The sequence below is a fragment of the Hemiscyllium ocellatum genome, chromosome 35 (genome assembly GCF_020745735.1).
Source record: "Hemiscyllium ocellatum isolate sHemOce1 chromosome 35, sHemOce1.pat.X.cur, whole genome shotgun sequence".
Classification (NCBI taxonomy): Eukaryota; Metazoa; Chordata; class Chondrichthyes; order Orectolobiformes; family Hemiscylliidae; genus Hemiscyllium; species Hemiscyllium ocellatum.
In genome coordinates, this window is record NC_083435.1 from 18264835 (window position 1) to 18288494 (window position 23660).

At 48.0% G+C, this 23660-nt stretch overlaps 1 protein-coding gene across 1 annotated transcript; it reads left to right on the plus strand.

Moving 5' to 3' along the window:
• Positions 1-247: 247 nt before the first annotated feature.
• On the plus strand, positions 248-22433 carry LOC132832554 (zinc-binding protein A33-like). Its single transcript, XM_060850645.1, has 6 exons — positions 248-295; positions 1263-1358; positions 13927-14157; positions 15469-15491; positions 16911-17026; positions 21761-22433. Exons 1-6 carry the CDS (start codon positions 248-250, stop codon positions 22303-22305), a joined length of 1059 nt encoding a protein of 352 aa, XP_060706628.1. The 3' UTR covers positions 22306-22433.
• Positions 22434-23660: the final 1227 nt, after the last annotated feature.

Genomic DNA, 23660 nt, shown 5'->3' on the forward strand with positions numbered 1-23660 from the left:
AGTTCCTGCAGCACTGGTGGCATCTGCATTGGGAATGTCCAGTGAGGACTCATCATGGTGATGGCACCGAAAGTGGTGACCTTTGTCCCAGCAGCTGTGCAGTGAAGGGGACTCGTGCCTGGCCTCCAGTTCCATGGCCCATGATGGATCACATAACAAGAAGGACTTTAAAGTTAGATACTCTCTTTATTTCTTCACTTTTCTGCCTTTATATTCTATGTTTTGGCTTCTTTTTCTGTGTTTTAAGATGGCGCCAGAGAGTGGCGACTCTATACGACACTACTCGCTGTATTTTGTAACAAGATACACATGACAATAAATAAGTTAAATCAAATCAGCTCAATTCACACCGGGGAGAGACTCAGAACATTCCAAGTGGAAGTCAGAAAGAAAGTGAGCATTATCAATGAATCTTGCAGTCCCAATTAGTGTGTGGAGTTGGTCACCGAAGTCAAAGTTCAGGGTTGACACGGTCAGAGATATTGAGAGAACAATGAAAAAGGAAGAAAATGTCCAGACGAGTAGATAAAGAAGCAGAGGGGTTGTTTAACTATATGTAGGAAGGAAGAAGATTCTGTACTGATTTGGCAGCTGGAATATAATGGGGGAAAATGTGAGGTTGGTAAAAAGAAAGAAAGAAAGATGCAATGTTACTAAAACTGGGAGGTTATGGAATACAGTGGTATGGAGACAGTCCTTGTACCTAACCATGATAAGTTAGCATCCATGTACAGATTGAGTGAAAAGGTAAAGTCACCATTGTCATGGAGTGTAAGACCTTCTTTTATTGCAAGAAGCATTGATTATAATAGTAGGGAAGGCTTGTTGCAATTGCACAGTCCTTGGGGAGACCTCATTTAGAGTCATGCCACAGTATGGTCCTCATAAGGAAGGATTCATTCATCCCCAGGGCATGATATACTTGAGAGGTTTCACTCTGTGCCTAATGTAGACCTGACCTGAGACAGGATTTGTTTTCACAAGATAGAGGTCAACTATTCAGGCACATGCCAGTGACAGGAATCTTTCTCACTGCCAGCACCTATTAGAAACGTGTCATTTGTGGAAGAGTTGTTATTTCCTGTTATTAGTGTGTACTTGGACAGTTACCATCCTGCACATGAGCAGGGAGTATGGTATTGAGGCGTGCTATAAGTAGAAATGTATTCTGTCATTCACTGGATTTCTTGCATATGTTGTTCACCCTGATAAACGCTGGGAGTTTATGTGAATGTCAATTAGTTATAAGTTTTTCCTTTCAGGATAAGCTTGAAAAGTCACTAAGTTTCCTGCAACAACAAATGGAGGAGGTCTTTCGGAGCCAGAATGAAGAAGAAACAAATATGATCCAGCTCAAGGTAAGGTTCTACAAAATGATCCTCACCCGTGAACACATGGACCTGCAGCTCCTCGACTCTAACTAGTAAAGGCCACACAAGAGAATGGCAATCACTTCCTAAAGACTGGTAGGCAACAGTGAACTCGATTGTGCCCATTCTGCAGTTGGATCTCAATTGGTACAAAAGTAGAGTGGCACGGTGGCGCAGTGGTTAGCACTGCTGCCTCACAGCGCCTGAGACCCGGGTTCAATTCCCGACTCAGGTGACTGTGTGGAGTTTGCACGTTCTCCCCGTGTCTGCGTGGGTTTCCTCCGGGTGCTCCGGTTTCCTCCCACAGTTCAAAGACCTGCAGGTCAGGGTGAATTGGCCATGCTAAATTGCCCGTAGTGTTAGGTAAGGGGTAAATGTAGGGGTATGGGTGGGTTGTGCTTCGGCGGGTCGGTGTGGACTTGTTGGGCCGAAGGGCCTGTTTCCACACTGTAAGTAATCTAATCTAATCTAGAGTCAGATAAGATGCATTGTAGAGAAACACACAGCGTTGGCCCATGCTCAATATGAACCCCCTTTCATTACCATTCTAACCACTGATTGTATTTTCTTCTATTCTCTCTTCCTTCGCCTACTGGTTTCCCATTTAAATGTGTCTATGCTGGTCAGATTAATCATTCCATGTTTCCAGATGAAAGAAATTCCCTCCTGGAATTGACTGTGACTATTTCAGTTGATCTCCTGGTTCTCGGCAACCTAGAAGAGGAGGGTCCATCTCCTCATCAACCCCATCCAGCCTCTTCAGGACGTCAAATAGGGTCCCCTTCAATCTTTTCCTTTCTAGAAGGAAAGAACCCCAAACCTGCACTGAGGAATATTAACTCCGCAGGTCCATCAACACTTCATCACAGAGTCAGCGTGTGGTGGTGAGAGTGAGGAGGAGCAAGAGAAATGCAGGAAGTGTACACTTTCTTAAGAAACCCAAGGTCAGATTGTTCTACTGAGACAGACCTGGTGAGAGAAAGAATCAGACGCAGCCAGATCATAGGAATAAAACCTCATCACTCGCAGGCAGCCTGGTACTCTGAGAGTTTAATACTGACTCTCATGAGTTGGCTTCTCATGTGATACCCCCAAAGCCAGTTTTGAGTCGTAGTGTGGGAAAAATGGCTGCCAGTTAGTGCACACCATGTTCCCACCAACAATGTTGAGATAGGGATCAGATAGCCGGTCTTTTTGATGTGTTGATTGAATGATGAACATTGGCCGGGGTTAGCTCCCTTCTCTTTGAAATAGTGCCACTGGGGTCGTTTTGACCCCCCCAGAGAGAGCCTCACTTAAACGTACCACCAGAAAGATAGCAATGCAGCGCCCTGTCAGTAATATGCTGCTACCAACCTTATTGTTTTAACCACAGTCCGCGAGTGGGATTTGAACCCACAGACTTCCAAAACACCCACAACAGTGTTACTAACTCAGCTAAGCCAGAGGAAGATGGATACAACCAGGCGAAAGCATGCAATACAAGTTTCAACCAGGTTGTATACGGCGGGGTTGACAATGGTGCTGTCGTGATTATATTGTTTAACGAGTAACCCTAAGGTGCGGAATTGAAATTAAGTCAACAAAAGCTCACGTCCTACAGTGACTGCTTAAGAACTTTAAGAAGTAATCTGTAACGGTTGCTTAGAGTCATTGTTTTATCATAAAAACATACCTTGTTCATGAATATTCTTTGGGGAGAGAAATGTTCATTATCTGGATCTGTAGGTCACTCCAGTCCAGTGTCCCAGACCATTACAATTCACTCATTTGCAGCTGAATAGACCCATCAGTCATACCAAACTTTGGTTTAAAAAAATGGCCAATCACACTGGGCAACTAAGGGTGGAGTTTAAATGCTGACCTTTCCAATGAACACCATCTCCAAAGAATAAATTTGCAAGAAGCCAGTTTGCACTCACAATAGAGCCAACTATAAATAAGTGCCAAGCACTACAGCTTTATAAAGTCCAACAAAGGTTAAACAACAGGCAGTTTAGAAGAATGAGAGGTGACCTCACTGAAACATATAGGATTCTTCAGGGGCTCGACAGGGTAAACACTGAGAGGATGTTTCCCCTCATGGGAGAGTCCAGGACCTGAGGGAATATAGTCACAATAAAGAGGCGATTGCTTAAGATAAAGTCAGAGAGTCATACAGCACGGACACAGACAGGCCAGTCCATGCCGAACATAATCCCAAACTAAACTAGTCCCACCTGTCTGTTCCTGTCATATCCTTCCAAACCTTTCCTACTCATGTACTAAAGCAAATATCTTTGAAACCCAATTGTACCCACATCCTCCACTTCCTCAGGAAGTTTATTCCACATGCGAGCCACCCTCTGTGTAAAAAAAAATTGCCCCTCGTGTATTTTTTAAAATTTCTCACCTTAAACGTGCTCCCCCTGCTCTTGAAATCCCCCAACCCAGGGAAAGGACAACTACCATTAACTCTATCCAGACCCCTCTTCTCTTGGAGAGCTCTGAGTCTTTGGAACTCCTTGTCACAGAGAGCTGTTGAGACAGAGTCATCCCTGTTTGTATTGTGCACTCCCTTTGCAATATTCTATTTCCTTCCCTGACGCAGCTCCGATGCCTGCCCACCACTGCCGACTCCATTTTAGTTGGAAGATGGCAGAGATGAGGTGGGAGGGGGGCAGCGATTGATCTCACTAGGATCACTGCAGTTTGACTGGGATCAACTGAACCACTCACTGGTTACATCTGCTTCTCCACTGGAGTGTCATATTTGTTCATGTGTGTTCTCTTGTTGACCAGTGTGTGGGCTTATGGGCGGAGCATGCCTCATCCTCCATGGGTATCCCTGGCACGCTGGCTGAGGTTAGAAGACGATTGTATGCCCAGCATCTCCCCGAACAGCACACTCCAATGCTCAGTTGTTCCTAATAGGCCTGCCTTTCAATGTTGCAATAACAAAAGGGTGCCTGTTAGTCATTTGATGGAACAAAACTTGAGTGTAGATGAAGAAAAGTATATTTTGTAGAAGATTTCCATCTTGCTCACATCAGGACAGTTTGCAAGAAAACCACTTCAAGGGGAAAGCAACATTTATGTTGCGTGACAGGAGAGTGCTGATTGGTTGTCAAGTGGACTCTGATTGGTAGAAGCGTCACCATGGAGAATACATTATCTTTGGTCATTGAGGGCACATCACCGGCCTGGAAAACTAATTCCACCCCCTCCTTTCTTATCCTTCTGCCTTCAATATTCATCACTTACATTCAGTAGTCCCTGGGTGTAAACCCATGGGGGAAACCATCATTGAGGAATGGAGGAAGGGGTTTCGTTACTTGTCTTTGAAGTTCTTTTTGCCCCTTGATCATTCAAAGTATTAGTGATAGGCTGAAAAGGTGGCCACTGACACTCTGAGTGGTGGTCAGAGACTTTCTGATTGGCTGGGAAGACAATGCGTCTGGAGGATGAACCAATAACAGGAGTGGATGATAGGGGTGTGGGGGGGGAACTGTGATATTGGGGAGGAGGAGGTCAGCATTGTTTAAGATCAAAGGTCACATAGAACATAGAAAAATACAGCGCAGTACAAGCCCTTTGGCCCTCGATGTTGCGCCGATCCAAGCCCACCTAACCTACACTAGCCCACTATCCTCCATATGCCTATCCAATGCCCGTTTAAATACCCATAAAGAGGGAGAGTCCACCACTGCTACTGGCAGGGCATTCCATGAACTCACGACTCGCTGAGTAAAGAATCTACTCCTAACATCTGTCCTATACCTACCACCCCTTAATTTAAAGCTATGCCCCCTCGTCATAGCTGACTCCATACGTGGATACATGATGAAATCTCCAAAGCACTTGAGATGTTCAGTGCCAACCTGGGGAGATGGTGGTGGAGTAGTAATGTCACTCAGTTAATAATCAAAGCACATTGGGATAATTCTCTGGGACACTGGGTTCCAAGCCTACCACCACTGTAGTAGATTTGAAAATGACAGCTCATCTCAGTCACGATGACTATTATTGGGTCGTTATAAAAATCTACCAATTTGGCTTTGGGGAAGGAAATCTGCCATCCGTACTCAGTCTGACCCACATGTGACTCCAGAATCAAAACAATATAGTTGACTCTTAACTGCCCTCTGGAAATGGTCTGGCAAGCCATTCAATTCAAGGGAAATGAGGAATGAGCAATAAATGCTGAGTATGGCAGTGAGGGCTACTCCCATGCAGGATTAAAGCAACAACTAGGGGAGCACTTTGGGGCCAGCGACCATAATTCTATTAGTTTTAAAATAATGATGGAAAAGGATAGACAAGATCTAAAAGTTGAATTTCTAAATTGGAGGAAGGCAAGAATTTCAAAAGCTGATTGAGCGCAGATGTTCGCAGGTAAAGGGACAGCTAGAAAATGGGAAGCCTTCAGAAATGAGATAACGAGAGTCTAGAGAAAGTAAAATCCTGTCAGGGTGAAAGGAAAGGCTAGTAGGTATAGGGAATGGTGGATGACTAAAGAAATTGAAGTTTTGGTTAAGAAAAACAAGGAAGCGTATGTCAGGTATAGACAGGAGAGATTGAGAGGATCATTAGAAGGGTATAAAGGCAGTAGGAGTATACTTATGACGGAAATCAGGAGGGCGAAAAGGGGGCATGAGGTAGCTTTGGCAAATAGGGTTAAGGAGAATCCAAAGGGTTTTTATAAATACATTAAGGACAAAAGGGGAACTAGGGAGAGAATAGGGCCCCTCAAAGATCAGCAAGGCAGCCTTTGTGTAGAGCCACAGGAGATGGGGAAATACTAAACGATGAATTTTGCAGCAGTATTTATGTAGAGAAGGATGTGGAAGATATAGAATGTGTGGAAACAGATTATGACATCTTGAGAAATGCCCACATTATAGAGGAGGAGGTGCTGGATGTCTTGAAATGCATAAAAGTGGATAAATCCCCAGGACTTGATCAAGTGTACTCTAAAACTCTGTGGGAAGCTAGGGAAGTGATTGCTGGGCCTCTTATTTAGATATTTGTATCTCTGATAGTCACATATGAGGTACTGGAAGACTGGAGGTTGGATAATATGGTACCACTATTTAAGAAAGGTGGTAAGGACAAGCCAGGGAACTATAGACCAGTGAGCCTGACGTCAGTGGTGGGCAAATTGTTGGAGGGAATCCTGAGGGACAGGATGTACATGTATTTGGAAAGGCAAGAACTGATTAGGGATAATCAGCATGTTTTTTTTGCGTCAGAAATCATGTCTCACAAGCTTGACTGAGTTTTTGAAGAAGTAACAAAGAGGATTGATGAGGGCAGAGCGGTAGATATGATCTATATGGACTTCAGTAAGGCGTTCGACAAGGTTCCCCATAGGAGATTGGTTAGCAAGGTTAGATCTCATGGAATAGAGGGAGATCTAACCATTTGGATATAGAACTGGCTCAAAGGTAGAAGACAGAGAGTGGTCATGGAGGGTTGCTTTTCAGACTGGAGGCCTGTGACCAGTGGAGTACGACAAGGATTGGTGCTGGGTCCACTACTTTTTGTCATTTATGTAAATTATTTGGATATGAACATAGGAGTATAGTTAGTAAGTTTGCAGATGACACCAAGATTGGAGTCTTAGTGGACAGCGAAGAAGCTTACCTCAGAGTACAACATTGACCAGATGGGCCAATGGGCTGAGGAGTGGCAGATGGAGTTTAATTTAGATAAATGTGAGGTGCTGCATTTTGGAAAAGCAAATCGTAGCAGGACGTATACACTTAATGGTAAGGTCCTAGAGAGTGTTGCTGAACAAAGAGACCTTGGAGTGCAGGTTCATAGCTCCTTGAAAGTAGCGTCACAGGTAGATAGGATAGTGAAGAAGGCATTTGGTATGCTTTCCTTTATTGGGCAGAGTATTGAGTATTGGAGTTAGGAGGTGATGCTGCCACTGTACAGGACATTGGTTAGGCCACTTTTGCAATATTGCATGCAATCTGGTCTCCCTCCTATCGGAAGGATGTTGTGAAATTTGAAAGAGTTACGAAAAGATTTACAAGGATGTTGCCAGGGTTGGAGGGTTTGAGTTACAGGGAGGGGCTAAATAGGCTGGGGCTGTTTTCCCTGGGACGTTGGAGGCTGAGGGGTGACCTTATAGAGGTTTATGAAATCATGAGGAGCATGGATAGGATAAATAGACAAAGTCTTTTCCCTGGGGTTGGGTAGTCCAGAACTAGAGGGCATGGGTTTAGGGTGAGAGGGGAAATGTATAAAAGGGACCTAAGAGCCAACATTTTAACGCAGAGAGTGGTGCATGTATGGAATGAGCTGCCAGAGGAAGTGATACGGGCTAGTGCAATTGCAACATTTAAAAGGCATCTGGATTGGTATATGAATAGGAAGGGTTTAGAGTGAAATGGGTCAAGTGCTGGCAAATGGGACCAGATTGGGTTGTGATATCTGATCGGCACGGACAAGTTGGACCAAAGGGTCTGATTCCATGCTGTACATCTGTGACTCTAAGACAAGTGTCATTTCCTGGAGATACCAAAAGCACACCTAGCACCAACTGAAGCAAGCGAGCTCATTCTCCTGGCTCAGAGGCTGATCCCACCATCTTCATTTTGACAGTGATGGCACCCAATTGTTGATAGGTAGGTAATGCTGGGGAGGGGAGGTGGGGGTGGTGAATGTTACGTGGGAAGAGTCTGATCTTTTGTTAAACACTCTGGCATGCACATGTGTTGACTGCCCACAAACTCAAGGGTTGCTGGACCTCTTCGGCCATTTCTCCAGGATGTCAAGAACCTTTGAAGAATGGGGCAAACCTCTGCCTCCCCCAAGAACATGTCGGAGCCCCCACTGAGATTTTGAGACCATTGCATCATACCAGAATCTCAGATCCTTTTCTTCATTTCTGCCAACTTCAGTGGTTGGGAGCATTACATGTTTGTGACAGCAAATGTTTTTTTAAAAATCTATTCATAGGATGCAGTCATCGTTGGTCGGGCCGTGCCCAACTCTCTAATTGCTCTTGAACTGAGTGACCTCCTAAGCCACTTTGGAGGGCAGTTAAAGAGTCATCCAAGTTGGTCTGGGTCTGGAATGAAATGTCGTCCAGACTGGGTAAGGACGGCAGATTTCCTTCCCTAAAGGACATTAGTGAACCAGATGGTGGTTTAATCACAATCAATGCATGGTCACCATTAGACTAGCTCCAATGCGGACTTTAAGTTATCTTTCTTAAAATTAATTGTGTGAAATATTTCCAAACTGCACCTTCTGTGGTGGTAAACCTACGTCCTCAGGATAGCAGGATTCTTCATTCCTGGTCTGACAACATTACCACCAAAGCACCACTACCCCCAGCTCCTTAAAGGCTCATTTTACATCGAAGTTTCCAGTTGGGTGGGTGAAGTAAAATTTGCACATGTGAGCCATTCACGTGTTTGCAAGTGTGACTGTGTCTGTGTCTGTCTGTGTGTAAGGCATGCACAAGTGAGTGGACCCACGAATATAATACACACATGAGTGTGTGAGCATATGTGATTGTGTTAGAATGTGTATATGGAGGTGTGTGAGAGTGTGCACAGAGGAGCGCGCACTTACCTGCATTCTTTTAACAGTGTGCCTGAAATATGCAGAAAAAAATGTAGATTATGAACAAGACGATGCGTACACAACCTGAGAATCTGTACGTGTGTGTGAGCAAGCTATATTTGACAGTGTGCAGCCATGTTTCTGAAGTTCCTCTCAAGCATATTGTCTCATATGGTTTAATAAGCTTGAATATAAGTAAAACTTTCACTTTTCAGCCTGCACCCTCAGCATGGATACCTGTGTAAGTGGACGATGTAGAGAATATCCAATGTAGTCGGTCTATACGTATCCCACAATATTTCAGACACATGAGCTAGTTCTTCATCATGTCCCCATACACACTTGCATGAGCCCTTACCTCAGATGCACATCAGAGTCAGACTGATGGGGCAGCTCCAATCTCTGATTTGTTGAAGTCTTTCTCCCTGATACCAAGGGCTCCCTTCAATGGAATTGACGACGTGGGGAACGTAGAGGAGTGTCTCTACTGGACCCGGATTTTCTTTAGAAGTAGTCTGCTTTCAATATGTTTCTTCAATGATGTTGGATCAGATCCCAAAGGAAAAACCCACTAAACTTGGTGAATGAGATATACTGGTCCAACCGGTCTTGTAAACCTCTAAACGGAGGATCTGTTCGGACCAGTATATTCACTTCCAAGTCTCACAGGCTTGTATGTCTGGGTTTGAACACATTTCCTGTGGGATTGGTCCGGACTGAATGGTGTTTTTCTGGGTGTGATCAAGTTAAATAGAGTTAAAACTCACACAACGCCAGGTTATAGTCCAACAGGTTTATTTGGAAGCACACTAGCTTTCAGAGCGCTGTTCCTTCCACATCAAGTTAAATAGGGGTTGGACAGGTTTGAACAGATTTCCTCAAGGGCTGGACCAGTTTGAACAGGTTTCCCCATGGGATTAGATTAGTTTGAACAGGTTTGAACAGGTTTGCCTTTGGGATTGGATGGGTTTGAACATGTTTCTGTGAGCTTGAACCAGTCTAAACTGGTCTCCCCAGAGGATCAGACCGGTTTGAACTGGTCTTCCTATGGAATCTGACCGGTTTGAACAGGTATCCTGATGGGATCAGACCAGTTTTCTACAGGTGTCTGTGAGAGCAGATGGATTTGGTCAGGTTTCCCTGTGGGATCGGTCATGTTTGGATCAGTTTTCAGTGGAAGGGGATGTGTTTTGAACAAATTCCAAAGGAAAGTGATCAGAATCTACACTTGATTGATCACGTGAACTGACTATGCCATTTTTGCTGCAGTACATCTTGAATGAGCACGAGGTAAAGTTTGTGCAGGGGCAACAGGAATTCCTTGGAAGTATAAGATCATCATGATGGTGAAATAAAAGCAGCATTTCTGGGAGAGGGGTGGGATGGGGAGAGGGAGCTCTTTGAGTCTTGGAGCAGCAATGCACTGTGGGTCTTGACACATCACTCACAGACCCAGCCAAAACAAGATGCCGTTCGAATTCTCACCTGTTCAATTTTAAAACAGTCATGGGCGATGTGTAAAAGTCACATTTCGCCTCTTTCCACAGGACGAGTGTCATGGTGGCTCAGTGGTTAGCAATGCTGCCTCAAAGCATGGGTTCGATTCCACCCTTCACACTGTCGGTGTGAAGTTTGCACATTCTCCGTATCTGCGTGGGTTTCCTCTGGATGCTCCAGTTTCCTCCCACAGGCGAAGTGGATTGGCCATGCTAAATTACCCAAGTGTCCAGGGATGTGTAGGGCTAGGTGGCTTGGCCATGGGAAATGTAGGGTTGTTGGGATCTGGGTGAGTCACTCTTTTTTTTGGGGGGGGGGGTTAGTGCAGATCTGATGGGCCAAAAAGCTTCTTTCCGCACTGCAGGGATCCTATGGTTCCAACAGTAAATGAAACTAAAACAATTCCCTGTGATATTCTACTGGGCCTCACCTTTGAAAAGCCACCCCATTTGGAATTGTGTGGATGTTGATTGACTAGCAGTGACTTGACTTGATATACCTTGGTTTGGGCTGGCCTCATTGAAACTGAGAGGCTTGGATAGAGTGGGCATGGGGAAGATGTTTCCACCAGTAGGAGAGACTGGGACCCGAGGGAACAACCTCAGAGTGAAGGGACAGCCCTTTTGAACCGAAGAGGAATTTCGTCAACCAGAGGGTGGTGGATTTGTGGAAGGTGTTGCTGCCAATGGCTTTGGAGGCCAAGACATTGAAAGTATTTATGACAAAGATAGCCCTTGATCAGGAGGAGGATCAAAGTTTATGGAAAGAAGGCAAGAAGATGTGATTGAGAAACATGTCAGCCATGATATGCTAAATTGCCTATAGTGTCCAGGGACACACAGGCTAGGTGGGTTAGCCACGGCTGGGATAGGGGGTGTGGGTCAGGGGAAAGTGGAGCGGGGGGGGAATGATATTTGGAGGATTGGTTTGGGCTCAATGGGCCAAATGGCATGCTTCCACATTGTCAGGATTTTATGATGATTCATGAGTGTTGGGGCAGACTTACTGGCCTAATTCTGCTCCTATGTCTTACAGTCTTATGGCTTCATTTTATTGAGAGCAGTTGATTTTGGGTGCCCCGTACTTGACATTGGTTTATTAGTATTGGTAGAATTGGATGCAATCGAGATTGGGCTGGTTCTAAACGGTCTCAATATTTCTGATTGGGTCTCACAAAATCCGAACTGCCCCAAATACTTTGCAAAAGGCAAAAGGCCAAATCATCTGAGCAGGGCTTGCTTCTGCGCCCCCCCCCCCCCCTCCCCCAGCGAGTCGGTGTGTTTTCCAGCGAACAGATGTCAAATTCCATATTAGTGGGCATTGAGCAACTGCCTCAACATCATTCTTGGTATCAGTCGAGACACGAATAAATATCGGGTCGTTCCATGTTACTGGTGTCTGACCAATTAAACAGAAAAGAAATGGATGTAGAAGGAAGCAATTGTTCTGATCACCCTGATCTGAACTTTAGTACATTTTCTGTTTAATCATCAACTTGTAGACCATCTTCAGCACTTAGTACATCACTAATGGCTACTATATTAAAGTGTGTGGCTTTCACTATGAAGTATGCCTGTGTAAGCTTTAATTTTAATATTCACTCATGTCAAGGTAGTGTTGTACAATCTAAGAGCTGTCCAAAAGGTTGGCCTATTTGGTCTTTTCAACCGTGCACTTTGATATAGTGGCCACTCACAACTGTAGAGCATTCAAATGTATGGCCTATCCACTGAATTCATGTCCACTACATTAGGTTCAACAACACAGAGGGCAACACACAGTCAGAGACAGAATTCTACCTTCTATTTAACTCAGATGGGAGACATGCAATTGACAGTGATATCCGAGGCTTCTCTCTTTCACTCAGAGTCTCCCTTCTTTCTCTCGTATTCTCTCTATCCTCCCTCTCTTCTTTCCTCCCCACACTCTCTTTCTCCATCCCCATCATCTTCCCTGTCACGCTCTCTCACACCCCTCACTCTCGTTTGTCCCCCTTTCCATTTCCCCAATATCTCTCTCCCTTTCTTCACTCTTTTTGCTTCCCTTCTTCATCGACCTCTCCCCATCACTCTCTCTCTCTCTCTCTCTTCCCCCACTCTCTCCTTCTGCTCTCTGTCTCAGCATCTATTCCCTTCTACCCTTCCCTGTCTCTCTCTCTCTCACACACAGACATGCACATCCCTCACTCTACCCTCCCTCTCTCTGACTCTTCTTCCATCTCTCCTCCTTTAATCACTCTCCTTCGTCCCCGTCCCTCCCATCCACTTTCCATGCCTCTGTCCGTCTCTTCCTCCGCTCTCCCTTCCTGCCCCTTGTCTCTCATCTTGGAGTGAAATGAAAGGCAGCCCCTGTCTGCTGACCCTGTGTCGTTCTTCTATTATATATGGGTGGCTCTGACAAAACATTAAAGGTTAATCATGGCCACTGAGATGTCAGTTGATGTCCAGTGGAGACAGATCTGGGATCAGATACTTGGATTCATTCGCCACACAAATATAATACCCCCAGAGAGTTCCTCAACTTGTGCAACTGCTTCACTCCCACCAGCAGAATTAGTTTAACCCTGAAGCGACTGCAGAGTGGTTCTTCTCCTTGATGGCTAGGGATCATGCCTCCCTTGCACTGTGGACAAATCTCTACTGCGATACTACCAAAGACAGGGGGTGACTTTCCCCCATGAATCCCCTCTCCCCAAGGTTACGCCGCATCCCGGGATATGATTTAGTGGCAGCCCATAAGGTCTTCACCCAAATGGATGACCTTCATGTGCACAGGTGCCGAACCCCAGCTCAAGGTTCAAGTCTCACCTCAGGACGGGATGGCCACAGATGGTCAGTCATAATGCAGTCAAACAGTCCGGTCTTGTCAATCCTCCCAGTCCACCAATGGCAGGTCAGTGCGAATTGCCTGGTCAGCCAAGGTGAGTTAAAAGCCGTCGACAGTGCAGCTACTTACCGACCACTTTTCCTGACGGGATCCTGAACATCCTCCCACCGACATGGCAACCAAAGCCGGGGTGATTGACCAGGATGGATCGTGGTCCTGAACACCGACCCCACCACATGAACAGGGAAATTAGACAAGTGCTTCTCCCTCCGCAATCCACACTCCTCCCGGAGGAGATTCCCCATCATTTGTTCCAGTTGGATAATCCCATACCCCGCCACCAATTTCCCCCACTCCCAATTCCTCCCAGACTTAGGGTTGGTCAATATGGAAAGCCACAGCCATATGATGAAATGAGAGTGAGAGAGAGATACGGGGTGGGGAAAGGGAACGGAGCATCTGTTCCCTGTCAGCCATTTGTTTGTGGTAAGTTGATGGTAGTGTGACAGTAGAGATTGAGCCGCGTAAGTTACAGCAACGCTGAGGGATTCTCCCCGCCATCTTGAAGATTAACTAGGACCCCTTCAGTTCGCCGAAGGTTGAACCCCCCCCGAGGTTGAGGTGGCCTGGTGGTTTTCTCCACACTAATTGGGTCTTTGGCCTTTGACAGAAAATGGCGGAGAGCCTGGAGCAGAACATCGCGGCTGAGTTCACCACGTTGCACCAGTTCCTCAACGACGAAGAGGAACTGATGAAAGGGAAGCTGAAAGATGACGTGGAGAGGCTGACCAGGCTGCTCAGGGAGAACCTGCAAAGGATTACTGAGAAGCGGGCTTCCATTGAATGCACCATCCTGGAAATCCAGCAAAGGCTCAATGTCCAGGAGACAGCCTTCCTCGCGGTAAACAGCCCCGTTGGCAGGGTCTTCCCAGACAGCGATGTCTACCACCTTCAGATAGTCAGAATGGGTGGTCTTATGGGGAACACTGTAATTCCAAATTCCCCTCAAAGATACAAATCCATCCAGGTCTGCAACTAGATCACAGCTCCTTCAAATGTCATGGGTCAGAATTCTAGCACAATCAGTATTGTGTAATAACACCCCTCCCGTCACACCCAACAGCATTGTGTAAATACCCACTAACAGCACTGTGTAATCACCCTCCTATATTGACTGAGGACTAAATATTCACCAAGATACAAGAATATCTCTCCAGCTGTTCATTGAAACGTACAACCTTTTACAATCAGGGGTGGCACGGTGGCTCAGGGGTTAGCACTGCTGCCTCACAGCACCAGGGTCTCAGGTTCAATTCCCACCTCGGGCGACTCTCTGTGTGGAGTTTGCATATTCTCCCCGTGTCTGCGTGGGTTTCCTCCAGGTGCTCCGGTTTCCTCCCACAGTCCAAAGATGTGCAGGTCAGGTGAATTGGCCATAGTGTTAGGTACATTAGTCAGGGGTAAATGTAGAGGAGTGGGTCTGGGTTGGGTTGTTCTTTGGAGAATCAGTGTGGACTTGTTCCATACTGTAGGAAATCTATATGGGTGGCACAGTGGCTCAGTGATTAGCACTGCTGCCTCACAGCACCAGGGTCTCAGGTTCGATTGTGACTGTCTGTGTGGAGTTTGCACATTCTCCCCGTGTCTGCGTGGGTTTCCTCCGGGTGCTCCGGTTTCCTCCCACAATCCAAAGATGTGCAGGTCAGGGTGAATTGGCCATGCTAAATTGCCTGTAGTGTTAGGTGCATTCGTCAGAGGGAAGTGGGTCTGGGTGGGTTACTCTTCAGCGGGTTGGTGTGGACTGGTTGGGCCGAAGGGCCAGTTTCCTCACTTTAGAGAGCAAATCGAAATGCAGTTTAATTCCCATCTCTGCCAGTGCAGCAACATCTTAATGTTACACTGGAGGGTAGCCTGAGGTTTGGTGTTGAAATGTCTTGGCCATGCAACAAAACCTGATCAACCAGAGACAGAGTCCCACCCAAGTAAATCATTTACACCTGAACCAACAGTTTCCAGTGTGCCAACTCACTGTTGTCCATTGAATAGTGTGACCAACCTCAGTGCCATCCACTAATGCTTGGATACTGCTTATAATTCATCTGATTGACACAATAACGATTGCAGTCTTGACTGATTTCCAGTGTATCTGTGATTTTTCTCTACACTAAATGGTTAACTTTCCTTTATTCTTTCTTCTGCTTTCCACCTGAAGGATGTGAAATCTCTCATCGAAAGGTACGTGTCATTTCTCAAAGAGCTGCTTTGTTTTATCATCTTGTAGCATTTCATTAGCCACCCAACCTGACTGTTAGAGAGTGCTGTTTAGGGTTTATTCACTGAGTTCCCAACCGTTATCACACTGGGCCAGTGCTGACCAAGGACACAACACTGGCGATTAGACAATGGCTCGCTGAGCTGACGAAATAAATCGCAAGGGAACTCCAGAATGATGCAAGGGATTGGAAGCAGGCTGTCGAGTCTGAAGCAGGCTATGGAGTCGATAGCTGGGACTGGATGTTGAAAGTCACATGACTTTACTGAGTTATCTCAGTGCAGTGGTGTTGCCTAAGACCAGCCTGACTACTGGAGGTGACTGGGCGTAGTCAACCTCATAGGGTCGTAATGTTGTTAGACCGCAGAGAAAGGACCTTCAGTCCATCTAACGTAATCCTATTTCCCAACACTTAGATTGCTTTGTACAGCATTTCAAGTGCTCATCTAAATACTTCTTAAATGTGTCAAGGATTCCTGCCTCTACTGCCATTTTAGACAGTGAGTCCCACCTACCAACAATCCTCCGGGTGGCTTTTATTTCCCCTCCAACCCTCTAAACTTCCTGCTCCTTACCTTCAAACTGTGCCCCTTTGTTACTGAGTCACTACTTGAGAAGAGTTCCTCCCTATCCATCATGTACATGCCCCACATAACTTTGTACGTCTCAGTCAGCTTCCCTTCCCCCTCCCCCACCGCCTGCTCTGTTTGAAGGTAAACAACCCTAGCCTGTCTCGTCTCTCTTCATAGCTGGCTCACTCCAGCCCAGGCAACATCCTGGTGAATCTCCTGTGCGTCCTCTCTGGTACAGTCGCATCCTTCCTTTGGTGTGGGGACCAGAAATAAACACAGTCCTCCAGCTGTGGCCTAACTTAACAGACTTTTGCCCGATGTGTCGATTTTCCTGCTCCTCGGATGCTGCCTGACTTGCTGTGCTTTTCCAGCACCACTCTAATCTAGATTCTTATTTCCAGCGTCTGTAGCTCCATCATTCCCTCCCTGCTCTTGTATTCATTAACAAAGACAAGTATCCCATATCTTTTCTTCATCACCAAGGTCCCTCTGATCCTCTGTACTCCCTTTCAATGTGCAGTCCCTCACTTTGTTAGTGCTCTCAGAATACATCACTTCACACTTGTCAGGACTAAATTCCATTTGCCACTGCCCAGCCTCTCTCTCTTCGCCTGCACATTAAGGCTTTCCTCCTCACTGTCTCCTCACTCACACCACCAGTTTTCACCTTACCTGAGAGTTTACTGATTATACCCCCTGCCCTCTCTCTCTCTGTGCTGCAAACAATCTTTCTTGTGCAAATTTAGTGGAGGAGAAAAACTTAAAATTCTCCAATTAAAAACAAACAAAAGAAATTGTGTTCCTTCCAAGGTCGTACGTGAAGTTTAAGAAACCAGCCGAGGTTCCTCTCAACCTGCTCCTTGGTGAATTTGGCGGGCCCCTACAGCTCATCGTGTGGAGGCGGATGTTAAGTGTCATCAGTCCAGGTAACACCCTCCTTCCCTGCCACTGGGGGTGAGTGGGCTATTTCATTCTCTGCTCGCTCGTAATGACAGATGGCAATGGCTGTCGGTGGGACCACACAATACCCGCTGTCTGCTGGTGTCGACCGAACCTTACCACGATGGGGGAACTAGAGTGAAAACAGGACCTTACAGGAAAGGAGCAACAAGGTGAGGGCAGAGCCCTGGGGAGGGGTGGGAGAGAGAGAGCCAGCCAAAGCTCCAATTCAATGGCTTTTTCAACAGAACCGGAAGATTCTGAAAACATGCAACCAGTGTGAGGTAGGAGTCAAGAAGGGAGCTGAATAAGAAGAATAAACGACAGAAAGACAGGCATTTATGATTCACCTTTCCTGGCTTTAAGACCATAAGAGACAGGAACAGGAGGAAGCTATTCAGGCCCTTGAGCCTAATCTGCCATTCAATAGGGTCGTTGTTGGTTTGACATTCGTCACATTCCAATTCCTGTATTTTTTCCCCATAATCCTTGATTCCCCAGCAGATCAGGAATCCCTTCCCTAATCAAGAATCTGTCTCAGCCTTAAAAATACACAAGGCCTGTGCTCCACTGCTGTCTCTGTGACAGGGAGTCCCAAAGACTCCCAACTCTCCCAGAGAAGAAATTCAGCCTCGGTCTGAAATTGGCGCCCCTCTATTCTGAGGCTGTGCCCCTCTGGTCCGAGAGTCTCCAGTGAGGGGAACCACCCTCTCAGCGTTTATACTGCTTAAGACTCCGACCTGTTTTGATACATCAGAACGTCCCGCAGCACTTCCTGTGGGAAAGACAAATGTCACTTCTCGCATTGAAAATCCCCCGAACAGCCACACAATAATGATCAAATTGCCACTTGTGAGTGTGTAACCTGGATATCACTGACAAAAGTAAGTCAGGTTGCCTAAGCTTTTCCCTCATCAGGACAACTGCAAGAATGCCAAATTTCAAACAGTCCAGAACAATTTATACTATAGAGCTGATCGGTTGCCAAGTCACTGTGATGGTGGAAGCATTGCCAAGAAAGCAAAAAAACTGAAAGGCTTCCCACGCTCCCGGAGTAATTCAGTGCAAGGCCTGAACACGTTCCTTTAGTTTACAGAGGACAGATTCCTGTCTTTGAAGGTACATCACATCTAGCAAGTTTAAATGAGCCCCATTATAAGCTAGAATAATCACCTCAGTTTGGTCGTCAGTGTAGCCATTATGCATTCGGGATTATTCAGTATGTACTGGCCAAGTGAAGGAACAGCGATTATATTTCCAAAACACGATGGTGAGTGGCTTGGAGGGGAATTTGCAGGGAATGGTGTTCCCATATATCCTTGTTCTTCTAGATGGTAGCAGTTGTGAGTCTGGAAGGTGGTGTGTAAGAATCTTTGGTGAATTTCTGCAGTGCATATTGTAGATATTTGATTTGATGACCTAATAGAGGTTTACAAAATTATGAGGGGCATGGATAGGATAAATAGACAAAGTCTTTTCCTTGAGGTCAGGGAGTCCAGAACTAGAGGGCATAGGTTTAGGGTGAGAGGGGAAAGATATAAAAGAGACCTAAAGGGCAACTTTTTCACGCAGAGGGTGGTACGTGTATGGAATGAGCTGCCAGAGGATGTGGTGGAGGCTGGTACAATTGCAACATTTAAGAGGTATTTGGATGGGTATATGAATAGGAAGGATTTGGAGGGTACTGGCAGGTGGGACTAGATTGGGTTGAGATATCTGGTCGGCATGGACAGGTTGGACTGAAGGGTCTGTTTCCATGCTGTACATCTCTATGACTCTATTTACTGTTGTCACATGTACCTAAGTACAGCGAAAAGTTTTGTTTTGCAAACAGTGCAGGCGGATCACAGCAAAGGCATGCACATCATTATTTGGAGATGCCGCTGTTAGACTGGGGTGGACAAAGTTAAAAAAATCATACAACACCAGGTTATACCCTAACAGGTTTATTTGGAAGCACTAGCTTTCGGAGCGCTGCTCCTTCATCAGGTGGTTGTGGAGTATAAGATTGTGGGACACAGAATTTATAGCAAAAGTTTACAGTGTGATGTAACTGAAATTATATATTGAAAAAGACTGGATTGTTTGTTAAGTCCTTCATCTTTTAGAATGACCATATTGGTTTCAGCTTTCATGTGTAAATTGTAGAACCTTTTTGAAGTTACATTCTCAAGTGAACTTTAACAGTCAGTGTCATGTCGGCCCAGATAATGCATTAAAGGTGTGAGGTGCCCTGTGTGAGGCTGTCTGTGCCCCAATGTTCAGACTGATTCTCATCTAAAAAATGGATTTACAGAATCTTACATGGATTCATGCAGTTTTTGAGCAAAATAAATGTAATTGTGCGATTTACACATGAAAGAACTGAAACCAATATGGTCATTCTAAAAGATGAGGGACTTAACAAACAATCCAGTCTTTTTCAATATATAATTTCAGTTACATCACACTGTAAACTTTTGCTATAAATTCTGTGTCCCATAATCTTATACTCCATAACCACCTGATGAAGGAGCAGCGCTCCAAAAGCTAGTGCTTCCAAATAAACCTGTTGGACTATACAGAGCATTGGGTGCTTAGACAGACCGTGGCACACATGGATACAGCTGCACAAAGCATGATCAATGTTCAATGTGAAATTAGAGAGGTCCATTCAGCAATCCAATAACAGTAGGGAAGAGGTGGTACTTGGTGTGTGTGTGTGTGTGTGTGTGTGTGTGTGTGTGTCGGCAGCCATTTCACAGCAACGAGAAGTGTAAATGCAGTCCATGGATGGGAGGTTTGCTTCCAAGGCAGTCTGGGCTGTGGACACAACTTGATCGTTTCTCACATTCGAGGGCAGAGTGGTGGGGGGAATGAATGATTGTGGATGTGATGCCAGACAATCGGCAGCTTTGTCCTGGCAGGGGCCAAGCCGCTTGGAGCTGCACCCATCCAGGTGAGTGGGGAGTATTCCATCACACCCCTGCCTTGTGCCTTGTAGATGGTGAACAGAATTTGGGGAGTCAGGGGATGGGTTGCATGGTAGTAGGTTAAAAAAAAGACCGGGTGAGAAAGTTGTGTTAACGTGGACATGGTATAAAGATGTTAAAAATCACACTACACCAGGCTATAGTCCAACAGCTTTATTTGAAAGCACTAGCTTTCGGAGCGCTGCTCCTTCATTAGCTGGTTATGGAGTATAAGATGATGAAGGATGACCAGATGAATGATCACCGCTCCGAAAGCTAGTGCTTCCAAATAAACCTGTTGGACTATAGCCGGGTGTTGTGGGATTTTTAACTTTGTCCACCCCAGTCCAACACCAGCTCCTCTAAATCATAGTATAAAACCGACTGGGTCAGAAAGCTGTGTTTAAGTGAACACACTGGTCTAAACCAGACTGGGTTAGAATCCTGTGTTAAAGTTGACACGCTGGTCTATAACAGACTGGGATAGAAAGTTTTTAGCAGTTGGGGATCCGGGTGGTTTGTATTGGGAGCTGTTCCGGTGCGGCACTGAGATTCATTCCTGTCTGTGTCCCCCCTCCCCCCTGACCCCCCCACCCCTTCCCCCTGACCCCCCCACCCTTCCCCCTGAACCCCCACACACTCCATTCCCCTGACCCTCCCACCCCTTCCCCCTGATCCCCCACACACCCTTCCCCCTACACCCTTCCCCCGACCCCCACACCCCTTCCCCCTGACTCCCCCTACACCTTTCCCCCTGACCCCCACACCCCTTCCTCCTGACTCCCCCCACACACCCTTCCCCTTTCCCCCTGACCCCTACACCCTTCCCCCTGCCCCCCCACACCCCTTCCCCTGACCCCTACCCTCCCTTCCCCCTGACCCCCCCATCCTCCCTTCCCCCGCCCCCACACACCCCTTCCCCTGTCCCCCACACACCCCTTCCCCCTGTCCCCCACACACCCCTTCCCCTGTCCCCCACACACCCCTTCCCCCTGTCCCCCACACACCCCTTCCCCCTGTCCCCCTCACACCCCTTCCCCTTCCCCCTCACACCCCTTCCCCTTCCCCCCACACACCCCTTCCCCTTCCCCCCCACACACCCCTTCCCCTTCCCCCCACACACCCCTTCCCCTTCCCCCCCACACACCCCTTCCCCTTCCCCCCACACACCCCTTCCCCTTCCCCCCTCACACCCCTTCCCCTTCCCCCCACACACCCCTTCCCCCCACACACCCCTTCCCCTTCCCCCCACACACCCCTTCCCCTTCCCCCCCCACACCCCTTCCCCCCCACACACCCCTTCCCCTTCCCCCCCACACACCCCTTCCCCTTCCCCCACACACCCCTTCCCCCCCACACACCCCTTCCCCTTCCCCCCACACCCCTTCCCCTTCCCCCACACACCCCTTCCCCCCCACACACCCCTTCCCCTTCCCCCCACACCCCTTCCCCTTCCCCCTCACACCCCTTCCCCTTCCCCCCACACCCCTTCCCCCTGACCCCCACACCCCTTCCCCCCACACCCCTTCCCCCCACACCCCTTCCCCCTCACACCCCTTCCCCTTCCCCCCACACCCCTTCCCCCTGACCCCCACACCCCTTCCCCCCACACACCCCTTCCCCCCCACACACCCCTTCCCCTTCCCCCACACACCCCTTCCCCTTCCCCCACACACCCCTTCCCCCCCACACACCCCTTCCCCCCACACCCCTTCCCCCCCCCCCCCCTCCCCCCCGGTCTCTCCCCCCTCCCCCCCCCCCCCCCCCCAGTGCCGGCCGCGCTGACCCTGGAGCGGAACACGGCGCACCCGGAGCTGCTGATCTCCGAGGACCTGCGGAGCGTGCGGCTGAGCGACACCTGGCAGGAGCTGCCCGACAACCCGGAGCGCTTCGACGACTGCGTGAGCGTGCTGTCGGCGCAGGGCTTCGCCTCGGGCCGCCACTACTGGCAGGTGGAGGTGGGCAGCAAGACCATGTGGGACGTCGGCCTGGCCAAGGAGTCGGTCAGCCGCAAGGGCAACATCATCCTGTCGCCGGAGGACGGCTTTTGGACCATCTGGCTGCGGAACGGCAACGAGTACGAGGCGCTGTCCACCCCGTCCGCCTTCCTATCGCTGCGCTCCAAGCCCCACACCATCGGTGTCTTCCTGGACTACGAGAAGGGGCAAGTGTCCTTCTACAACGCCGACGACATGTCCGTCATCTACACCTTCACCGACACCTTCCACGAGAAACTCTTCCCCTACTTCAGCCCCGGGGAGAGCGACGGGGGCAAGAATGCGGAGCCCCTTACCCTCTGTGTGCTCCGGTTGTAGGGAGAACCTGCTTGGAGGGGGGGGGGGGAAAGGGGGCTAAAAAATACCCCCCTTCAACCAACCACCCCCCCTCCCCCTTCCCGGACCAGCCGCGACCTTTATAGTTTATTCTGCACCTCCCTCACTCCCTGTCCCACCTCAATCCTGTGCTGTGCAAGGATGTCCCTTTACCCCCCCTCCCCACCCCCACTCCACTCGGAAAATCCCCCTTTATCTTGTTCCCCCCCCCCCCCCCCCCAGACCGGCTGCTCTTTTATTGCCCCCCTCTTCACCAAGTTCTTTTAAATAAAAAAAAAATTCCCCCCCCCCCCCAAAAAAATGCCTGGGCAGCCCATCCCAACTCCCGTATTTCTTTTTTTTGGTTTCGCTCCCGAGACAATCGCCTGAGCCTCGACTGAATTTGTATAGCAGCCTGCTGACTGTTGCACTCAGCGCCTGCCTCTCCTTCCCTCCCTTTTTCCAGCCCAACCACCCCCCCCCCCCACCTTGGAAGTTTCAGTCCTCCCTCCCTCCCTCCCTGCCTCTTCGCCCCCCCCCCCCTGCAATGAGCCCCACCTCTAAAAATTCTCCCATGGCATCCCTACTGCTCCTTCGCTTCCCTCCCTGGAATCAATAAGGTACCAGGAGTGTGTGTGTGGGGTGGGGGGGGGGGTCAAACGGGGTCCAGCACCTGGGAACCTTTCACCCAGTCAAGGGTGAACTGTACTTCGTGGGTGGATCACCCCCACCCCACCCCGAATCTAAGACCTGGGCTACTGAGGGAGGGGAGGAGGGCTTGGGTTTCCTTTTTGGTGTGTGTGTGTGTGGGAGTGGGAGGAGGCTGGGGGGTAGGGAGAGGGGTGGTACAAATAAGCTCCCTACAATGTGGATTTGGCGGGGGGGGGAGTGCTGGAGCGCAGGAGGGTGTATATTGAACCCATTTCCACCGCACCACGGTACGTTGGTGAAAGTCAGCAGTACCAGAGCGAGATTGACAAAAGGGAGCAATAATGACTTATTTAAAGCAGTCAATGTGACTGAGCAAATCCCCTCGAGAGACTTCATTTGCAAAGTAAAAGGGTCTTTCTAGCCAACTGACTGGCAAATGTCAAGAACTTCTGTATTCCTTTCGGTTTCCGTGATTAATGGTCGCTTCTAGTGATGAATGAGGTGGAGCCTGACATTATTCTGTTGTGGGGTTTACAATGTCGTGAGGTCAAAATCTCTCTCTCTCTCTCTCTCTCTGCTCCCAGCCCAGAAACACCGCAATCAGAATCCTCTCCCACAGAGCCATGAGCAACCCGTCCACCCCTCCCAGTGCACACCATTTCAAATCCTCACCCCTCACTCCCCCCCCCCCAAGTCTTAACCCTCGT